We start from the raw sequence: 13,276 nt of genomic DNA, 5'->3' as shown, positions 1-13,276 counted from the left end.
TGTTCTCTTTGAGGAAATATTGGGGGTGCCGTGGAATCCACCGCAGCTAAAATACTGGCTCGATGATGAAGCGGCGGATGCAGTAGAGGATAATGAGGTGGATGTTTCCAGTAGCGACGATGAGATTGAACTCTCCGAAGAAGCGCTGATGCTCCTTGCAATTCTGCACAAACAAGCCCCATTCATTGCAGACGAAAACGTGTATGCGGCAATACGACAAGTGCAAGATGCCACAGAGGATCGCGCCATGGTGGAGTCTATTCTTGCCACACTGCAGATTCGCAAAAACGAGGAGATGGATGACCTTCTGCAGTATTTCATTGTAGATGGTCCCGAAGAAACAACGGCACTTATTCGTCCGCAAGATGCCGTTCGTGCACTTTCGACGTTTCTCACAGAAAAGCAGCGGGAGAAGAAGCAGAAGGAAGAGGGGCAGAAGGAATCGGCAAAGAGGAACAAAGAAATGGCAAAGATGAAGCTGGAGGAGCGTCGGCGTGCTGCTGAAAAGGAGTACTGGTTGCGCATGGCGAGGTCGGTTCCAAAAGAGCACCAGCGTGTGTGGGGAGCACTTGAAAAAGGCCTGAAATTGTACATTGCCCAGCTCCAGCAACGGAAAAATTTGATTGTAGATACCGATTCACTGCGTGCGCAGAATGCGGAGCTGCGTGCATTACTTACGCAGTACCTGCAGAGTGACGTGAACTACCAGCTATACATACCGCCAAAATTGCTGTTACAGTCCCGCGCCGCCTCATAAAAAAAAAAAAAAAAAAGTTTTTTCTTTTTGATGAAATTTCTGATCCTATGTGTCGATATCTGCGTGTGGCTTACTGTGCGGAGGGGTTGATGAAAGGATGAATGTATGGATGTAAAGAGGTAGCAGGAATAAGCGAATACCTGCAAATAGTCTTTGGCATGGAATATTATGTACAATCTACATACATACATACTTAGAGAGAGAAATTGTGTGTGTATATTATACGTGTGTCTGAAGGAAAGGAAGAAAAAAGAGAGGTTTGAGAGAACATTGTAGTGGGAGTGCACTGCATCTGCGACAGTGGTCAAAAGTTTCCTTGTGGTGGAGGTGGTTCAACTTTTTCGTTTGTTTGTTTAACTTCTTTTTGAAGATAAAAGCTTGGTGTGGGAAAATACAGTAGCAGACGTGGAGAGGATATTCAAGGCGTCTACACACGAAACAGACATACACACTTTTATCATAGACAAGGCGAAACGAGAACGCAAAAATGCCCGGCGGTGCGCAAGGACACTCAACAATTCTGCAAGGTCTTGGCCCCACGTCGTTCAATTGGCACGGCTCCATTCCCACCAATCAGGCAGATACTCACTTTGAGCCAAATTTTCGCCAATTTGACTTTTTCCTAGACACACAAGCAATGCCGGACGAGTCACTTGCTGAGCGGGTATATAAGGTACCGGAGGGCGAGTCGCATTGGAATCTTCGCACCTTCTGGGGGCAGAACCTCCGCTGCATGCCCGTTGTATTTACGAGTTTAGCCGGCGCAGCCTTTGTCAATTTTTTTTACACTCGCTTTCTAAATCGCACTGGAGCGTCCATTCGGTGGTCGTTTTTGAAATGCTATGCTGCAATTTTTGCGTGGAACAATTTTACGAAGTTTGTTGCAAGGGAACGGTACTTTCAACGTGATTTTCAAAGGAATCAGCTGTATTCATTTGACGAGATGCGGGACCAGCGTGATCGACAACGTGTGCGCGAGGCACTGTATGAGAAGCAGTTTGTCAAGAATCCCATTGCGGAATATCGTGTGAAGGCCTGGCAGGTAGCGGAGAGATTTGCCTAGTGGTTTGCTGGTTCACATTTGCGTGTGACAATACATGTAGAGTGGATGGTGACGACTGTTGTGTGTGTATGTGTGTATGTGTGTGTGTGTGTGGTGATCGTCTTTGTTTTTTTATTGCGATAGGTGAACTTCAGGGAAATCAAGGGAAGGGAAAGAAGGGACTGTAACGTCTGGGAATATTAGCGGAGGGGTCGGGATGGGGAGGGGGGAAATGCCGTGGCATTTAAATTCAGTAGTTTTTTTTAATTGTGCGTTATTTGTATGTGTGTCCGTGTGTGTGTGTGTGTGTGTTTAGGTATGAATCTTTTCCACTCTTGTGGTCTCCGCACTTCCCTGCCTGCTGTTTGTTTGGTTTCTCTCTTGTGGGTGAAGCCGCAAGGCACGATGATTGCGACTGAGTGTTACGATTGCCTCTGAAGCCCTTTTTGTGCGTGTGTGCGTGTCTTTTTTTTTTTTCTTTTTTGATGCAAGAGATTGGCTTCACAAGGAACAGCCAAGCCACCATGTCAACATCTTCTTCTTCCTCATGCGCAAACAAACGGGATGTACTCAATCGCGTCAAGGAGGTCCTTGAGGCGTATGTAAAGTCGGGGGTGATTGACCGAGAGGATTTGAAGAGGCTGGCGAAAAGGTCCGCAGAGGCGATTTTTCCACCAGCAGCTGTGGGGGCGGTTGATCGAGCCACATTGCAGCAGTTGATGACATTCCTTGACGAGAGCGGCGCGGAAGAGGCGGTGATTGCTCCCATTCGAGCGGCAGAAGCGGCGATATCTACGAGGGCGGCGGTTGTTAAGGAGGAAACTGAAAAGAAGGAACAGTCAAAGACGTCCAAGGCATTGGTGGCGGAAGTGGGATTTTCGCTTACCGTATTGCGGGAACGGATGGCGAAGAAAAAGGAGGAACTGCGGAGGCAGCGGGAAGAGGCGACGGTGACGGTGGAACAAATGCCGCGGGGGGATGCGTCCACCATGACGGCCAGCGTTGCGCTGAGTTCGTTGCCTGGAGAAACGTCTCGCAGCAGTGTGGCGGCGGCGGATGAACCACCGACCCGCAAGTGTAAGACGGAGGCAAATACGTCGCTGCCGCTGCCCTCACTGCAAGAAGTCGATCTTTACGCAGACCTTGAGGGGCCTCCTTGCGGCTGGCGCACGCAACTGCAGCCCATTTCCATGTAACGACGAGACTCGACGTGTACACAGTCACACAAACATAAACCCGTACACTGAGAAGTTCTTGAAGTGAAAGGGTTTACTAATGCTATTGGCTTACTCTGTACAGTATTGGCGAGGTGGTAGCATGTGGGTGTGGATTAATGCAGCCCACACATACACACACACATACAGAAACAAACACAACTCCCCCCTTTTCACTTCCCTGACTGCACCACCACCCCATTTTTTCTTTTTTTTTATGGATGGGGGGAGGGGAAATTAGAAAACTGTGTGTAAATGATGTCCCCTGCATTTTTTGTCTGTGGAGTGTAAGCACCGTTCTTTAGTATAGCAACAGGAAAGGGAATATCCCCTAAGGCAACTCAATTGTAAGTGTAAATGTGTGGGAAGAGAAGGAATTAAGAAGAGAAAAAAAGCATGAATTAGGGTGTAAGAGGAAAAAAAAAAAAAATAAGTAGGCTTTTGCCCATTTTGCTGCTATGCTGGGGAAACGATGAAAAAGGAAACTTGCTTATCTGCAACCATTGTGTTTTTGGCGCAACGACCCGGTGGATTGAAAGCACACACACACACAATATATATATATATATATATATGAACAGTGGAGTTTGTTTTAGAGTGTTGCTCTTCAACCGCCTACCCAAAGAGAGTGAGAGGGAGGCATCATCAGCGCGTCTTTACACACGGATTTCCCTTATTGATGGACGGCAGCGGTTTAGAGGCTAAAGAACGGGGCCCCTCCTTCACCGTTGGGAGGTGGCAACACCGTAAGGCTCTGACAAGAACAACAACAAAAAAAGGAATGAATGAATTCTGATGGGAGCCAATGATTTATTTTTCAAGATTCATCGCATGCTTCATTGAATGACGCCATTTTTGGGCAAAACAGAGATGATATCGTTTGATTTTTTTATTGTTGTCTTTTTTTTGTTGTTTTCTAACCTATGCCCCACTGCGCACCCTGCCATCAATTCTTCTGCCTTGCACTTTATTATTATTATTTATTTGATGCAACTAAAGCTGCCGCATTTACTGGAAAAACATTGGTAATTACTAGGATTCAATAATGGCGTGGACGTGCTCGGCGTTATCTAATGCTTCAATGATCCAGAATCTGGAAAGGGCGGCGCTTCTCTCCACACCGGCGATCATCGCGTCACTTCAACGAGTGGATCGCGGGTGGTTTGTACCGGACGGTATGCGGAGCTCGGCGTACAGGGACGAACCGTTGTCCATTGGGTACGGTGCCACTATAAGTGCTCCTCATATGCACGCCATTATGCTTGAACTTCTTTCTCCATTTTTGTTAGGTACTCCTGGGAGCTTGCCCAAGGCAGTTCTGGACATCGGCAGCGGTAGTGGTTATCTCACAGCCATCCTTGCTGACATCTGCGGGGATGGATCACGGGTAGTTGGTGTGGAGCACGTGGAAGAGTTACAGGAACGTTCATTGAAGGTGGTTCTTCAACACTTTCCTAGCTGGGTGAATGAAGGCCGCATTACCTTCATCAATGGTGACGGCAGAGACATATCAAAGTTATTTCATCCGCATACAACCATGTTTGATGTGATTCATGTCGGTGCAGCTGCCGCATCGGTTCCCAAAGATTACTTGGAAGCAATAAAACCTGGCGGGTGCCTTGTGATTCCTGTTGGAAATGAAAATGAGGTGCAGCATCTGCATCTTTACACAAAGGACGAGAAGGGAACCATCACGAAAAAAACTCACGGTGGGGTAAGTTTTGTTCCATTGACGTCGCTGAGGCATCAAAAAACCCGCAGTTGAGGATGACCAAAAATGGGGGGGGAAAAAAAGAAAAAATAGGACTTAATCCGCCACTTTTTTTCTTTTTTTTTTTTTTCTTTTTCTATCCACAGTGTGCTCTTCTTGTTGGCTCACGCATCGTGACAAATATATCCATTCACAATATTTATATTTATATGTATTGTGCATGTATGTCTCAGTGTGTGCGTACTATTATTTGTTTTTGTTTTTTTGGTTGAGTAGGACGTGCTTGTCATGTTGAACTTGTTTTTTTGTTTTTTTTTTTCATTACACATTCTCTTGGTGCTGACAATATGTGCATTTTTTGCACTGAAACACGCATGGTAAAATGGGATGCATTCCGTTTTTTTTTATTTTATTTTATTTTTGATTTTTTCAGTTATTTCACATTTTGCAAAAAAAGGAACAAATGGACCGTGGCGACTTTGAATTTCCGCCGGATCCCATTACGGAGGCGTTTGACTCCACTTTGGAGACTTTGAACAACGTCCCTCTTCGGGTGCTCTCGAACGTACCGATTGAGGAGCTGCCACCTACAGTTGTGCCTTCGGGTCAGAAGCGGCCCATTCGTGAGATGATGCGGGGTGGCCGGCGGGTTCGGCGGTCGAGACTTCACCGGACGAAGGCGGATGTTTCTTGTGAGCCCGCGTCGGGCACCTTTTCAACCTCACCGACCGACGCTGCGGAGGGGGGAGAGCCGACATCTTCGCCGAAGAATAGTTTTGCCGGGCATAAACGGAACCGATTTGACTGGAGTGAAGAAGAACTCAGAGACTTTTACAAATTTCTCTCACAGTACGGCACCGACTTCAACGCCATCTCCGTCATGTACATTGGTCGCTCGCGTAAGGATGTCAAGCGACTGTATCACAGGGAACTGCGCAAACGGAGTGAAGATGTGCGGGCAGCGCTGTCGTCCCGTGAGGAGATTGATCTGGGAGCGTTTAGGGCGCAATTGAAAAAGCGGGAGGAGCTTCAGCAGGTTCCAGTGCGCCAGCTGGAGCAGGAGGAAGAGGAGGCGCTGCGCCTTATAGAGGCGGGAGCACTGCAATTCCAGTCAACATCGAATGACGGAGAGACAGCTGCTGGTGGCAGTGGAAATAAAGATTTAGAATTTGATTTTGCAGCCGTCAAAAATATGACGGCAGAAGAGATACAACCAACAAACAATGCAAAAACGGCCGATAGTGTCAAGTGTGACGACAGAGAGGACAACTTAAACAAAAATACATCTCTGTTTTCAAAATGCGCAGAGTCAAGCGGTGTGAGAAATACTGAACTCGGCACTCTGATGGACGAGAAATTGTTGGACGATCTTATGGAACTTGATAAACCTTTAGAGGACGATTTTTTTTGAGATCACGAAGTTCGGCGCGTTGAAGTGGGAGGGTCTCAAAACGGTTATATGCTGCCGTTCAATACGACTATATGTGTATCCTTATGTGTGTGTGTGTGCATGACTTACAAGTACGTGTTTAAATTTTACTGTTCTTTTCTTTTTCTTCTTCTTTAAAGAGATAGGATGCAACTCTGTTATGGTTGCCGGCATGCTTTCCCCGCCTCCTCGCTTGAACCATGTGTCTTCAGCGATATCATTTCTGACCGCTTCGATGAAATACATAAAATTGTCAAGGAGATGAACACAAAAACGCCGGAGGAAAACCACCGAGTCGCAAAGCTGCAGATGGCACTAAGGGAGCTGCACTCGGCCGTTCACCAAGAGATAAGTGCCCTCAAGGAGCAGAAGGCAAAGTTGGAGGCTTCGCGTCAGCGCGATCGGCAGGAAATGGATCTGGGCAACCAATCTCGTCTGTCCAATCTGCAGGACACCAATGCCATGTTGAATACACAAACCATGGGGACCAATCTTTCTCGGTCAAACTTTGTCAAATCAACTCCCAGAGCCACATTTAATGGCATGGTTCCAACATATAAACTACGAAAAATGAACTCCGCACTAGATTTAGTCTCGGCCATTATATACTCCGTGGTGGAAAGTTTGGCTATTCGCACTCGTGCGGCTGTGGCGATGTTATGGTTGCCACCTCCTGGGGTTGTTTCCACGGAGCTTGTGGCACCTTTTGTCGTGGGACGTGACATGTCAAAACTCTGGAACTCTGCGCCATACCGCGTATCCGAGAATTCTGTGCCGTGTCTTGTAAGTGAGACTGGAATTGCAGTGAATCTAAAACCATCTCAAAGGATAAGCGACTCCAAATTATCAGAAAATGTCCCCATAATGGAGTTGATTGAAATGAAAAACACCGCACAACTCATAGTTCCTGTTTACACGCGTTATGGAGCAATTCAGCGCTCTGTGCTCGCTGTGTTGCATCTTATAGGCGATCCAGTTTTCCCGTATCCATTTGGGCTTCGCAATGAAGAAATGGCGGTACAGACAGCTGCCACACTATCTGTCATATTATCCTCCTATTACGAGACAATGGGTGGAGAATGGGCTAATCGTATTTACGATCCGTTGTTACTGGTCAGCAGCGCAGCGTATCATGGTGGCCTTGACATGAGGAGCATGGAAAAGTGTATTGACGACTTTGCCCCACCGGCAACGCTCATCTATCGCTGTAAGAATGATAAGAAGGATGATGATGACGCCCGTGAGGTGATAAAAACACTGAGGTATGCCATGATGAAGCGTGCGGTTTCGCGAAAAGCGGTGTGGTCTGTGAAGGACCTGCACCGGTTTGCGACAAATATGGAGCAGAATTGGATTTCTGTACTGAATACAAACTCTGAGATGGAATTGAAGATGATTGGCTTGGAGGAAAAAGTCTTGCGAGGTGGTCTGGAAAGGGGACAACCTCGACCATTGTCTCGACAGGATATTGCGTCCCACACAATTTCTGACACTTCGGCTGCTGGACGTCCGGTGAGCTCTTCCGCAATTTCAGTATGCGCATTGCCGCCAATGTTTGATAAATCAAAAGCTCTGAAGCCGGAACAAGTGACTGAAATTGAAGCAAACGCATTGCAGCGTTTGCAGAAAATGGGGGTTGATACAGCGCCCTTTGTGATGCCTAAAGAGGCGGAAGATGTAGATTTCGTTTGAAGGACGGGTTCAAGCCCCCATTATTATTATATATATATATATATATATAGTTATATAGTTATATTTATTTATATTTACAATACATTTGAAATCTTTGTTGTTGCATCAGTCGTTCAGATGAACAGAAGGAAACACAGAGAGAGAGAGAAATGGATAAGTGGAATTCACAACATTTTTATGCCTTCAACCCCCATCATTGTTTCCAGTTGTTGTCGTTTATATTTCTTTGGGGACTTTTTTAATTTATTTTGCAGTCACCTTCCATTACAGAAAGAAGGAAAGGGGAAACCGTAGAGAGAATGAGAAACCAGCCTGAGGTCCGGTCAAAACCAAGAGAATGGTATTATTATTGCGGCAAGCTTCTTAGCATCCTGGCGTTGTCTTGCGTGGTGAAATTCTCTCGCCTAGTTGAGGTGATGCTGCGTTCCCGAAAAATCATTCAGCCTGCCATGTGGATCTCCTATCTGTGCTATGTGGTGTTTTTTGCCCTGTGGATTTACACCAGCTGCTTCGTGCAACCCCGGCATCCAAATTGGAGCGAAACCCATAAATATTTGATTTACAGCGCAGCGTGTGCGGCGACGGCGGGAGGAGTTTTGTGGACAATTGCAGTATGGCCCATATTCCACATATGGACAATACCGCTTGGAATGGTGGTGCTGGTGCTGTTTCTTGAAGTCGTCGCCATTATCCCGTGGAATTCGCGCAAGATGAAGCACTGATGCCGCCCTCTTGAAGAAGTTGAGAGGCGTTGCGTTGAGAACTCTTCAGTCTTACCGGGAGGAATGAAATTAAAATTTGTGTGTGTGTCTTGCTTGATTGGTACTTGCACATTCATGATTTGTATCATCTTTATTCTTTTTTCTTTATATATTTTATTTTTTACGCTTGTGCGTTTTTCGTGGAGGTCCGTTTTTTTAAGTAATGAAGACGCTACAGAGCTCATTGCGTGGACGCGGTGGGCGGGGCGGCCGCGGAGATGCACGGTTTGCATCCCGGTACACCGACGCGCGCTTTCGAGTTTCCCGTCGTGGCCGTGGTGCGTGGGTTGGCAACAGTCCGCGTGACGCCGCGCTGAGAGACCCTCGTTTTTTGAAGCACCTGAAGGAAGCGAGAGGAGCCCCGGCAGACTCCGACGAGGACGAGGAAGAAGTGGAGGAGGATTATCAGGATTTAGATCAAGGCAGTGAGCACGCTGCCGCTGACGAGGGTAACATCCCGTTGACGGAGGTGGATGAGAAGGAGCTTGACGATGAGGTGGCGGCATGGTCCGCATCGGATGTGGAATTTATTGAACCACGCCGTCGCGTAGCGATTGTGAACTGCAGTTGGGATCATATTCGAGCAGTGGATCTTTACGCCATTCTCTTTTACGCGCTTCCACTTGGTGGACAGCTGATCGATGTTGCTGTGTATATGAGCGATTTCGGCAAAAAAATGCTCGAGCACGAACGTGTGCACGGCCCAGATCTATGGGTTAGGAAGGGTGAGAAGGCGGGCACCCGCGAAGCTGGCCTTCACGACCAAAAGGACATCAACGACAGAGAAATGATGTCGAAGCGTATGGAAATTGATGACAATTGTAGCGATGACGAAGATGATCCGTGGGAGGACGACAATCCTGCAATGCTTTACGAAGAGGGTGGGGATGGAGAGCTCTTCTCGCAAGGGAAGTATCGTAGGTATGAGCGTGATCGCATGAAGTACTACTATGCCGTTGCTACCTTCGACTCGGCTGAGACGGCAGAAACGGTTTACAAGCAGTTGGATGGTATGGACATTGAGGCAAGTGGTGTCGTACTGGACTTGCGCTACGTTGACGATGAGGAGGTGTTTGAAAACCCTGTCAATAGGGCTGACCGTATTCCGGCGAACTACAGACCTCTCGCCTCGTTCAAGGCCACGGCGCTCTCGCAGACTCGCTTCCGTATTTCGTGGGATCAGGACGACATCTTCCGTTATCGCTCCATCCGCGACAGCTTCACCGGTACACGGCGGAGGACGATATTGCGGCGTATATTGCTCCACCCGATTCATCCGACGAGGATGATTTTGTTGATGCCAATGGGAGGGGAAAAAAGGACAGTGTTCGGGAGAAGCTCCGCATTCGAAAGAAGTACGCCGAGTTGCTGGAGGAGATTGGTGGGCTAACCCAGGATGGGCAGTACAGCGAGGCCGAAGAGGGGGAGGCAGGGTATGAACCCAGTGATGGCGATGGCGATGACAACTCGTTAAATCGCTTCAGCGATATCGACTTGGACGAGGAAGAGGAAGGGGAGGCAAACATGTCCGGTGAGGAGGGAGTTATGGGCGACATGGAGGCCACCCTCGACCTCGACGCGGGGACGAAAGCAGCACGCCTGCAGCGCGAAGCCGAGATCAAGCAGATGATGAATTCTGCCGATTTGGGTAGTCGAGCCGAGCTCAAGTACAGGCTGCGGCGGAAAGAGATGCGGAAGGCAAAAAAAGAGATGTTGGCCCAGGAACGAGAGAATGAATTGGCGCAACAGCAAGAAGAACGCGAGAAGAAGCGGCAAATTTTGCGTGAGACACTTGGTACCGACGACGCGGGTGCCACGCACATGAGTGGACGGGAAAAAAGGAAGTCTCATGCCAAGTTGGTGAAGCAGCGTGTAGCCGCTGAGCGGGAGGCGAAGAAAAAGATGCGAGCGTCTAACTTGCTTGGCGTCAGCCGGGAAGTACGGGAGGCGCAGCGCCGGGAGGCCGTAACTGACACAATTGACCCGCGCTTTCGCAACAAACTGCTTACAGACACGCGCTTTCATCTGGACGTCGCGCAAAAGGACAAACGAACGAAATCTGAACTTGTGGATCTTGCCGCCGCTGTTGCCACGGCAAGGCGAGAAAAGCGTCAGGAGTCGCAGAAGGACGCGAAAGCTGAGAGTACCGTGGAGTACTTCTTGAATCGTCCAGCCAAGAAGACAAGGAAAGAGCGAGGATCATAAGCCATTCATGCCTCTTTTGTCTCCCTCCCATAAAACGATTAACTCGGGGATTATTAATACTATTGGCAGTTACTGTCGTATATATATATATATATATATATATATATATATATATATATAACTGTGTGCGCAGACGTGAAATTTTTTGCTATGGAAATTGATGGCATCAATATGATTGACCTAGTTTGATTTTTTGCATCCGTATTTTTTATTATTTTTTGCAAGAATTTTGTGTAGTACAATGGCTGAAGAAGAAGAAGAAGAGGGCAGCTATACAGAAGCACAAGTGGCGTCCCTTGTCGCCTCTCAAAACTTGGGGAAATGGGAATTATTTGTCAAGTCGGCACTGAAGGAAGTGGCACCAAGCGAGGCCTCACGAGCAGCGATTGCATACGCTCTGCGGAATTTGTATGAAGCGGCGCGCGTTAATCTTATATTTGCCGTTCAGGCCGGAAAATTGCTACTGGCAGCTGGTACGCATCGCAGTGCAGTTTGGGGTGCAGCGCTTTTTGATGTTCGTGGGGCCGTGGCGGATTGGTGCGTGCAAGCAGGTGATGAAGAGCAGGCGCAGGAACTCTGGCGTCTCATGCTTCCTGTCGATGATGACGTGGTGTCGCTGAAGCTACTGACGAATCTTTTAAACAGTGCCCTTCGTACCCGTAACTTTGCCACGGCCGAGACGGATTGCCTGCGGGGACTGGCCTCATACAAGGCCTTGTCGATGCGAACTGAGGCAAACGATGTGGTGAACGCGTTCCTGCACGCCTTTGCTTCCCTTCTAGCGGTGAGGCACAGATTTTTGGAGTCGTCGCAGCGCTTCTATGAATTGTATGTGCGGACCAAAAGTCTGGACCACCTTCGTGGGGCCATCGTCTGCGCTATTCAGGCGGATGCGAGCGCCACCCGCTCGAGTCTGCTAGGAGCCTTTTTCAAGGATGAGAGTGCAATGCTTCTCGGGGAACTTTACGACGTTCTTTACCGGGCCCATCACTTTCATTTCTTGCGCCCCAGCGACCTTCAGCGTTTCCTGCCGTATGTCGAGTCTTTCTCCGACACAGCCGCCGTTGAACGCGCTTTTATTCAGCACAACCTGCAGGCCATTTCTCGAGTCTACTACAACATTGGCTTTGAGGAACTTGGGACCCTCCTTGGCATCACTCCCTCTGAAACAGAGCAACTTGTGGCGCGAATGGCGTCGGAACGGCGGTTAGATGCAAGTCTCGATCAGACAACAGAGACGGTCATTTTCTCTCGGCCGGAGAATACATCTGTGCTGGAAGCGTGGGACGCGCGAATCACCGCCGTGTGCGAAGAATTGTCTCATGCAGCGGACCTTGTTCTCAGTCGCCATGCCGAGCTTAGCGAGCACCTTTTGCTCAAGTGAAAATGGGAGAAAGAGATAGGGTGGAGGAATAATGAATGAAACCAGTGGAGAAACAGTCTGCAGATGCGAATGAATGAATGAAGCCGTTTGTCAATTAAATGACAAACGGTTTGCATCATATATATATATATGTTTCTGGAGTGGTGGTGGTGGTGGTAGCGAGAAGCCGATCACCTTTTTTTTTTTTTTTTTGCTTGAATTCTTCAATGCGTGTTTGCATTTTGCAGTGTATATGCTCTCGTTTTTCCGGCTATTAGTGTTATGTAGTTTGGTCATGTCTCTATGGACCGGCAAGGATGCCACTCACACTCGCAGCATATGCGTTGCCCTGGGGATTGTGCTAGGTTTCTGCATCTTTTCTTACACATCGGTGTGGAATAAACGCCGTAAACGGGCAGGGCACGTTGCCGAATCGTCGGAGCAAAGTGTGACTCCCAAAGGGCGGCGGACGTCAGGCCACACAACTTATGGGCCCCCGCAATGCGTCAATGAGTTACAGTCGCAGACCCTGTCGGGAGGGAACACACAAAGGGAGAGGCAATCACTTTGGCGAACATCTTCTGCGAGGGAGGAATACAAAAAAACACCGACATCGCAGACTGAGACTACGCCCTTGTTCCTCTCCACTGTAAAAAATAGTGGTGGGTGCTCGGCGAATGTCGGTAGCACCATCTTCTTGGAAAAGCCGTTAAGTACTCTTGGTTTTGATTCAGAAGTGGTGGTGGGTCATTTCGCAATGAATATGGCAGACTGTTTCAGTCAAGAATCCGTCATGTACCGGTTCCCCATCGAAATAAAGCGCTACGTTCACGTAGATGGATCCATAATTACCCTTGTTGCGGAGGATCTTGGTAACGTGGAGGTCAGCATGACCACAGAATCCTACAAGACACGGTGTATTGAGCGGGCTCGGGAGGAGGCGGTGCAACAGCAGACGTACTTTAAAGTGCAGCACGACACGTTGGCGAGCGATATTGTCACGACGGTCATGGAACGATATGCTTGTATATACATTGGGCCTTCCCCCTATGGTGACTTTAAGCTTCTTTCTCGTACAGAACCACATCGCCTACATGCTCAG

At 48.3% G+C, this 13,276-nt stretch overlaps 9 protein-coding genes and 1 pseudogene across 9 annotated transcripts, besides 11 other annotated features; all 10 read left to right on the top strand.

Moving 5' to 3' along the window:
• Tc00.1047053503779.10 (hypothetical protein, conserved) lies at positions 1–757 on the top strand (the record flags this gene model as incomplete). The annotated part of the gene is made up of 1 exon (XM_802388.1): positions 1–757. A coding segment is annotated over one exon (757 nt), but the record flags the coding sequence as incomplete, so codon positions are not given.
• Positions 1–8,135: a sequence feature (heterozygous, non-Esmeraldo-like haplotype).
• Positions 1,245–1,820, top strand: Tc00.1047053503779.20 (hypothetical protein, conserved; the record flags this gene model as incomplete). The annotated part of the gene is made up of 1 exon (XM_802389.1): positions 1,245–1,820. One exon carries the CDS (start codon positions 1,245–1,247, stop codon positions 1,818–1,820), a length of 576 nt encoding a protein of 191 aa, XP_807482.1.
• Positions 1,880–1,913: a microsatellite.
• Positions 2,079–2,111: a microsatellite.
• On the top strand, positions 2,285–2,995 carry Tc00.1047053503779.30 (hypothetical protein, conserved; the record flags this gene model as incomplete). The annotated part of the gene is made up of 1 exon (XM_802390.1): positions 2,285–2,995. The coding sequence occupies one exon, from the start codon at positions 2,285–2,287 to the stop codon at positions 2,993–2,995; it is 711 nt and encodes a 236-aa protein (XP_807483.1).
• Positions 3,141–3,174: a microsatellite.
• Positions 3,567–3,588: a microsatellite.
• Positions 4,059–4,778, top strand: Tc00.1047053503779.40 (protein-L-isoaspartate O-methyltransferase, putative; the record flags this gene model as incomplete). The annotated part of the gene is made up of 1 exon (XM_802391.1): positions 4,059–4,778. The coding sequence occupies one exon, from the start codon at positions 4,059–4,061 to the stop codon at positions 4,776–4,778; it is 720 nt and encodes a 239-aa protein (XP_807484.1).
• Positions 4,833–4,860: a microsatellite.
• Positions 5,122–5,145: a microsatellite.
• Tc00.1047053503779.50 (hypothetical protein, conserved) lies at positions 5,188–6,135 on the top strand (the record flags this gene model as incomplete). Its single annotated transcript, XM_802392.1, has 1 exon — positions 5,188–6,135. One exon carries the CDS (start codon positions 5,188–5,190, stop codon positions 6,133–6,135), a length of 948 nt encoding a protein of 315 aa, XP_807485.1.
• Tc00.1047053503779.60 (hypothetical protein, conserved) lies at positions 6,301–7,845 on the top strand (the record flags this gene model as incomplete). Its single annotated transcript, XM_802393.1, has 1 exon — positions 6,301–7,845. One exon carries the CDS (start codon positions 6,301–6,303, stop codon positions 7,843–7,845), a length of 1,545 nt encoding a protein of 514 aa, XP_807486.1.
• Positions 7,873–7,919: a microsatellite.
• Positions 8,136–9,316: a sequence feature (areas merged during assembly that could not be assigned to a particular haplotype. This can correspond to areas where the two haplotypes were merged or to regions with more than two copies in the genome that were merged during assembly.).
• Tc00.1047053503779.70 (hypothetical protein, conserved) lies at positions 8,145–8,567 on the top strand (the record flags this gene model as incomplete). The annotated part of the gene is made up of 1 exon (XM_802394.1): positions 8,145–8,567. One exon carries the CDS (start codon positions 8,145–8,147, stop codon positions 8,565–8,567), a length of 423 nt encoding a protein of 140 aa, XP_807487.1.
• On the top strand, positions 8,770–10,812 carry Tc00.1047053503779.80 (annotated as a pseudogene).
• Positions 9,317–13,276: a sequence feature (heterozygous, non-Esmeraldo-like haplotype).
• Positions 10,890–10,931: a microsatellite.
• Tc00.1047053503779.100 (hypothetical protein, conserved) lies at positions 11,053–12,195 on the top strand (the record flags this gene model as incomplete). The annotated part of the gene is made up of 1 exon (XM_802395.1): positions 11,053–12,195. The coding sequence occupies one exon, from the start codon at positions 11,053–11,055 to the stop codon at positions 12,193–12,195; it is 1,143 nt and encodes a 380-aa protein (XP_807488.1).
• Tc00.1047053503779.109 (hypothetical protein, conserved) lies at positions 12,428–13,276 on the top strand (the record flags this gene model as incomplete). The annotated part of the gene is made up of 1 exon (XM_802396.1): positions 12,428–13,276. A coding segment is annotated over one exon (849 nt), but the record flags the coding sequence as incomplete, so codon positions are not given.

The sequence above is a fragment of the Trypanosoma cruzi genome, genomic scaffold (genome assembly GCF_000209065.1).
Source record: "Trypanosoma cruzi strain CL Brener 1047053516727 genomic scaffold, whole genome shotgun sequence".
In the NCBI taxonomy this organism is placed as follows: Eukaryota; Euglenozoa; class Kinetoplastea; order Trypanosomatida; family Trypanosomatidae; genus Trypanosoma; species Trypanosoma cruzi.
This window is presented reverse-complemented; position numbering and strand designations above follow the sequence as displayed.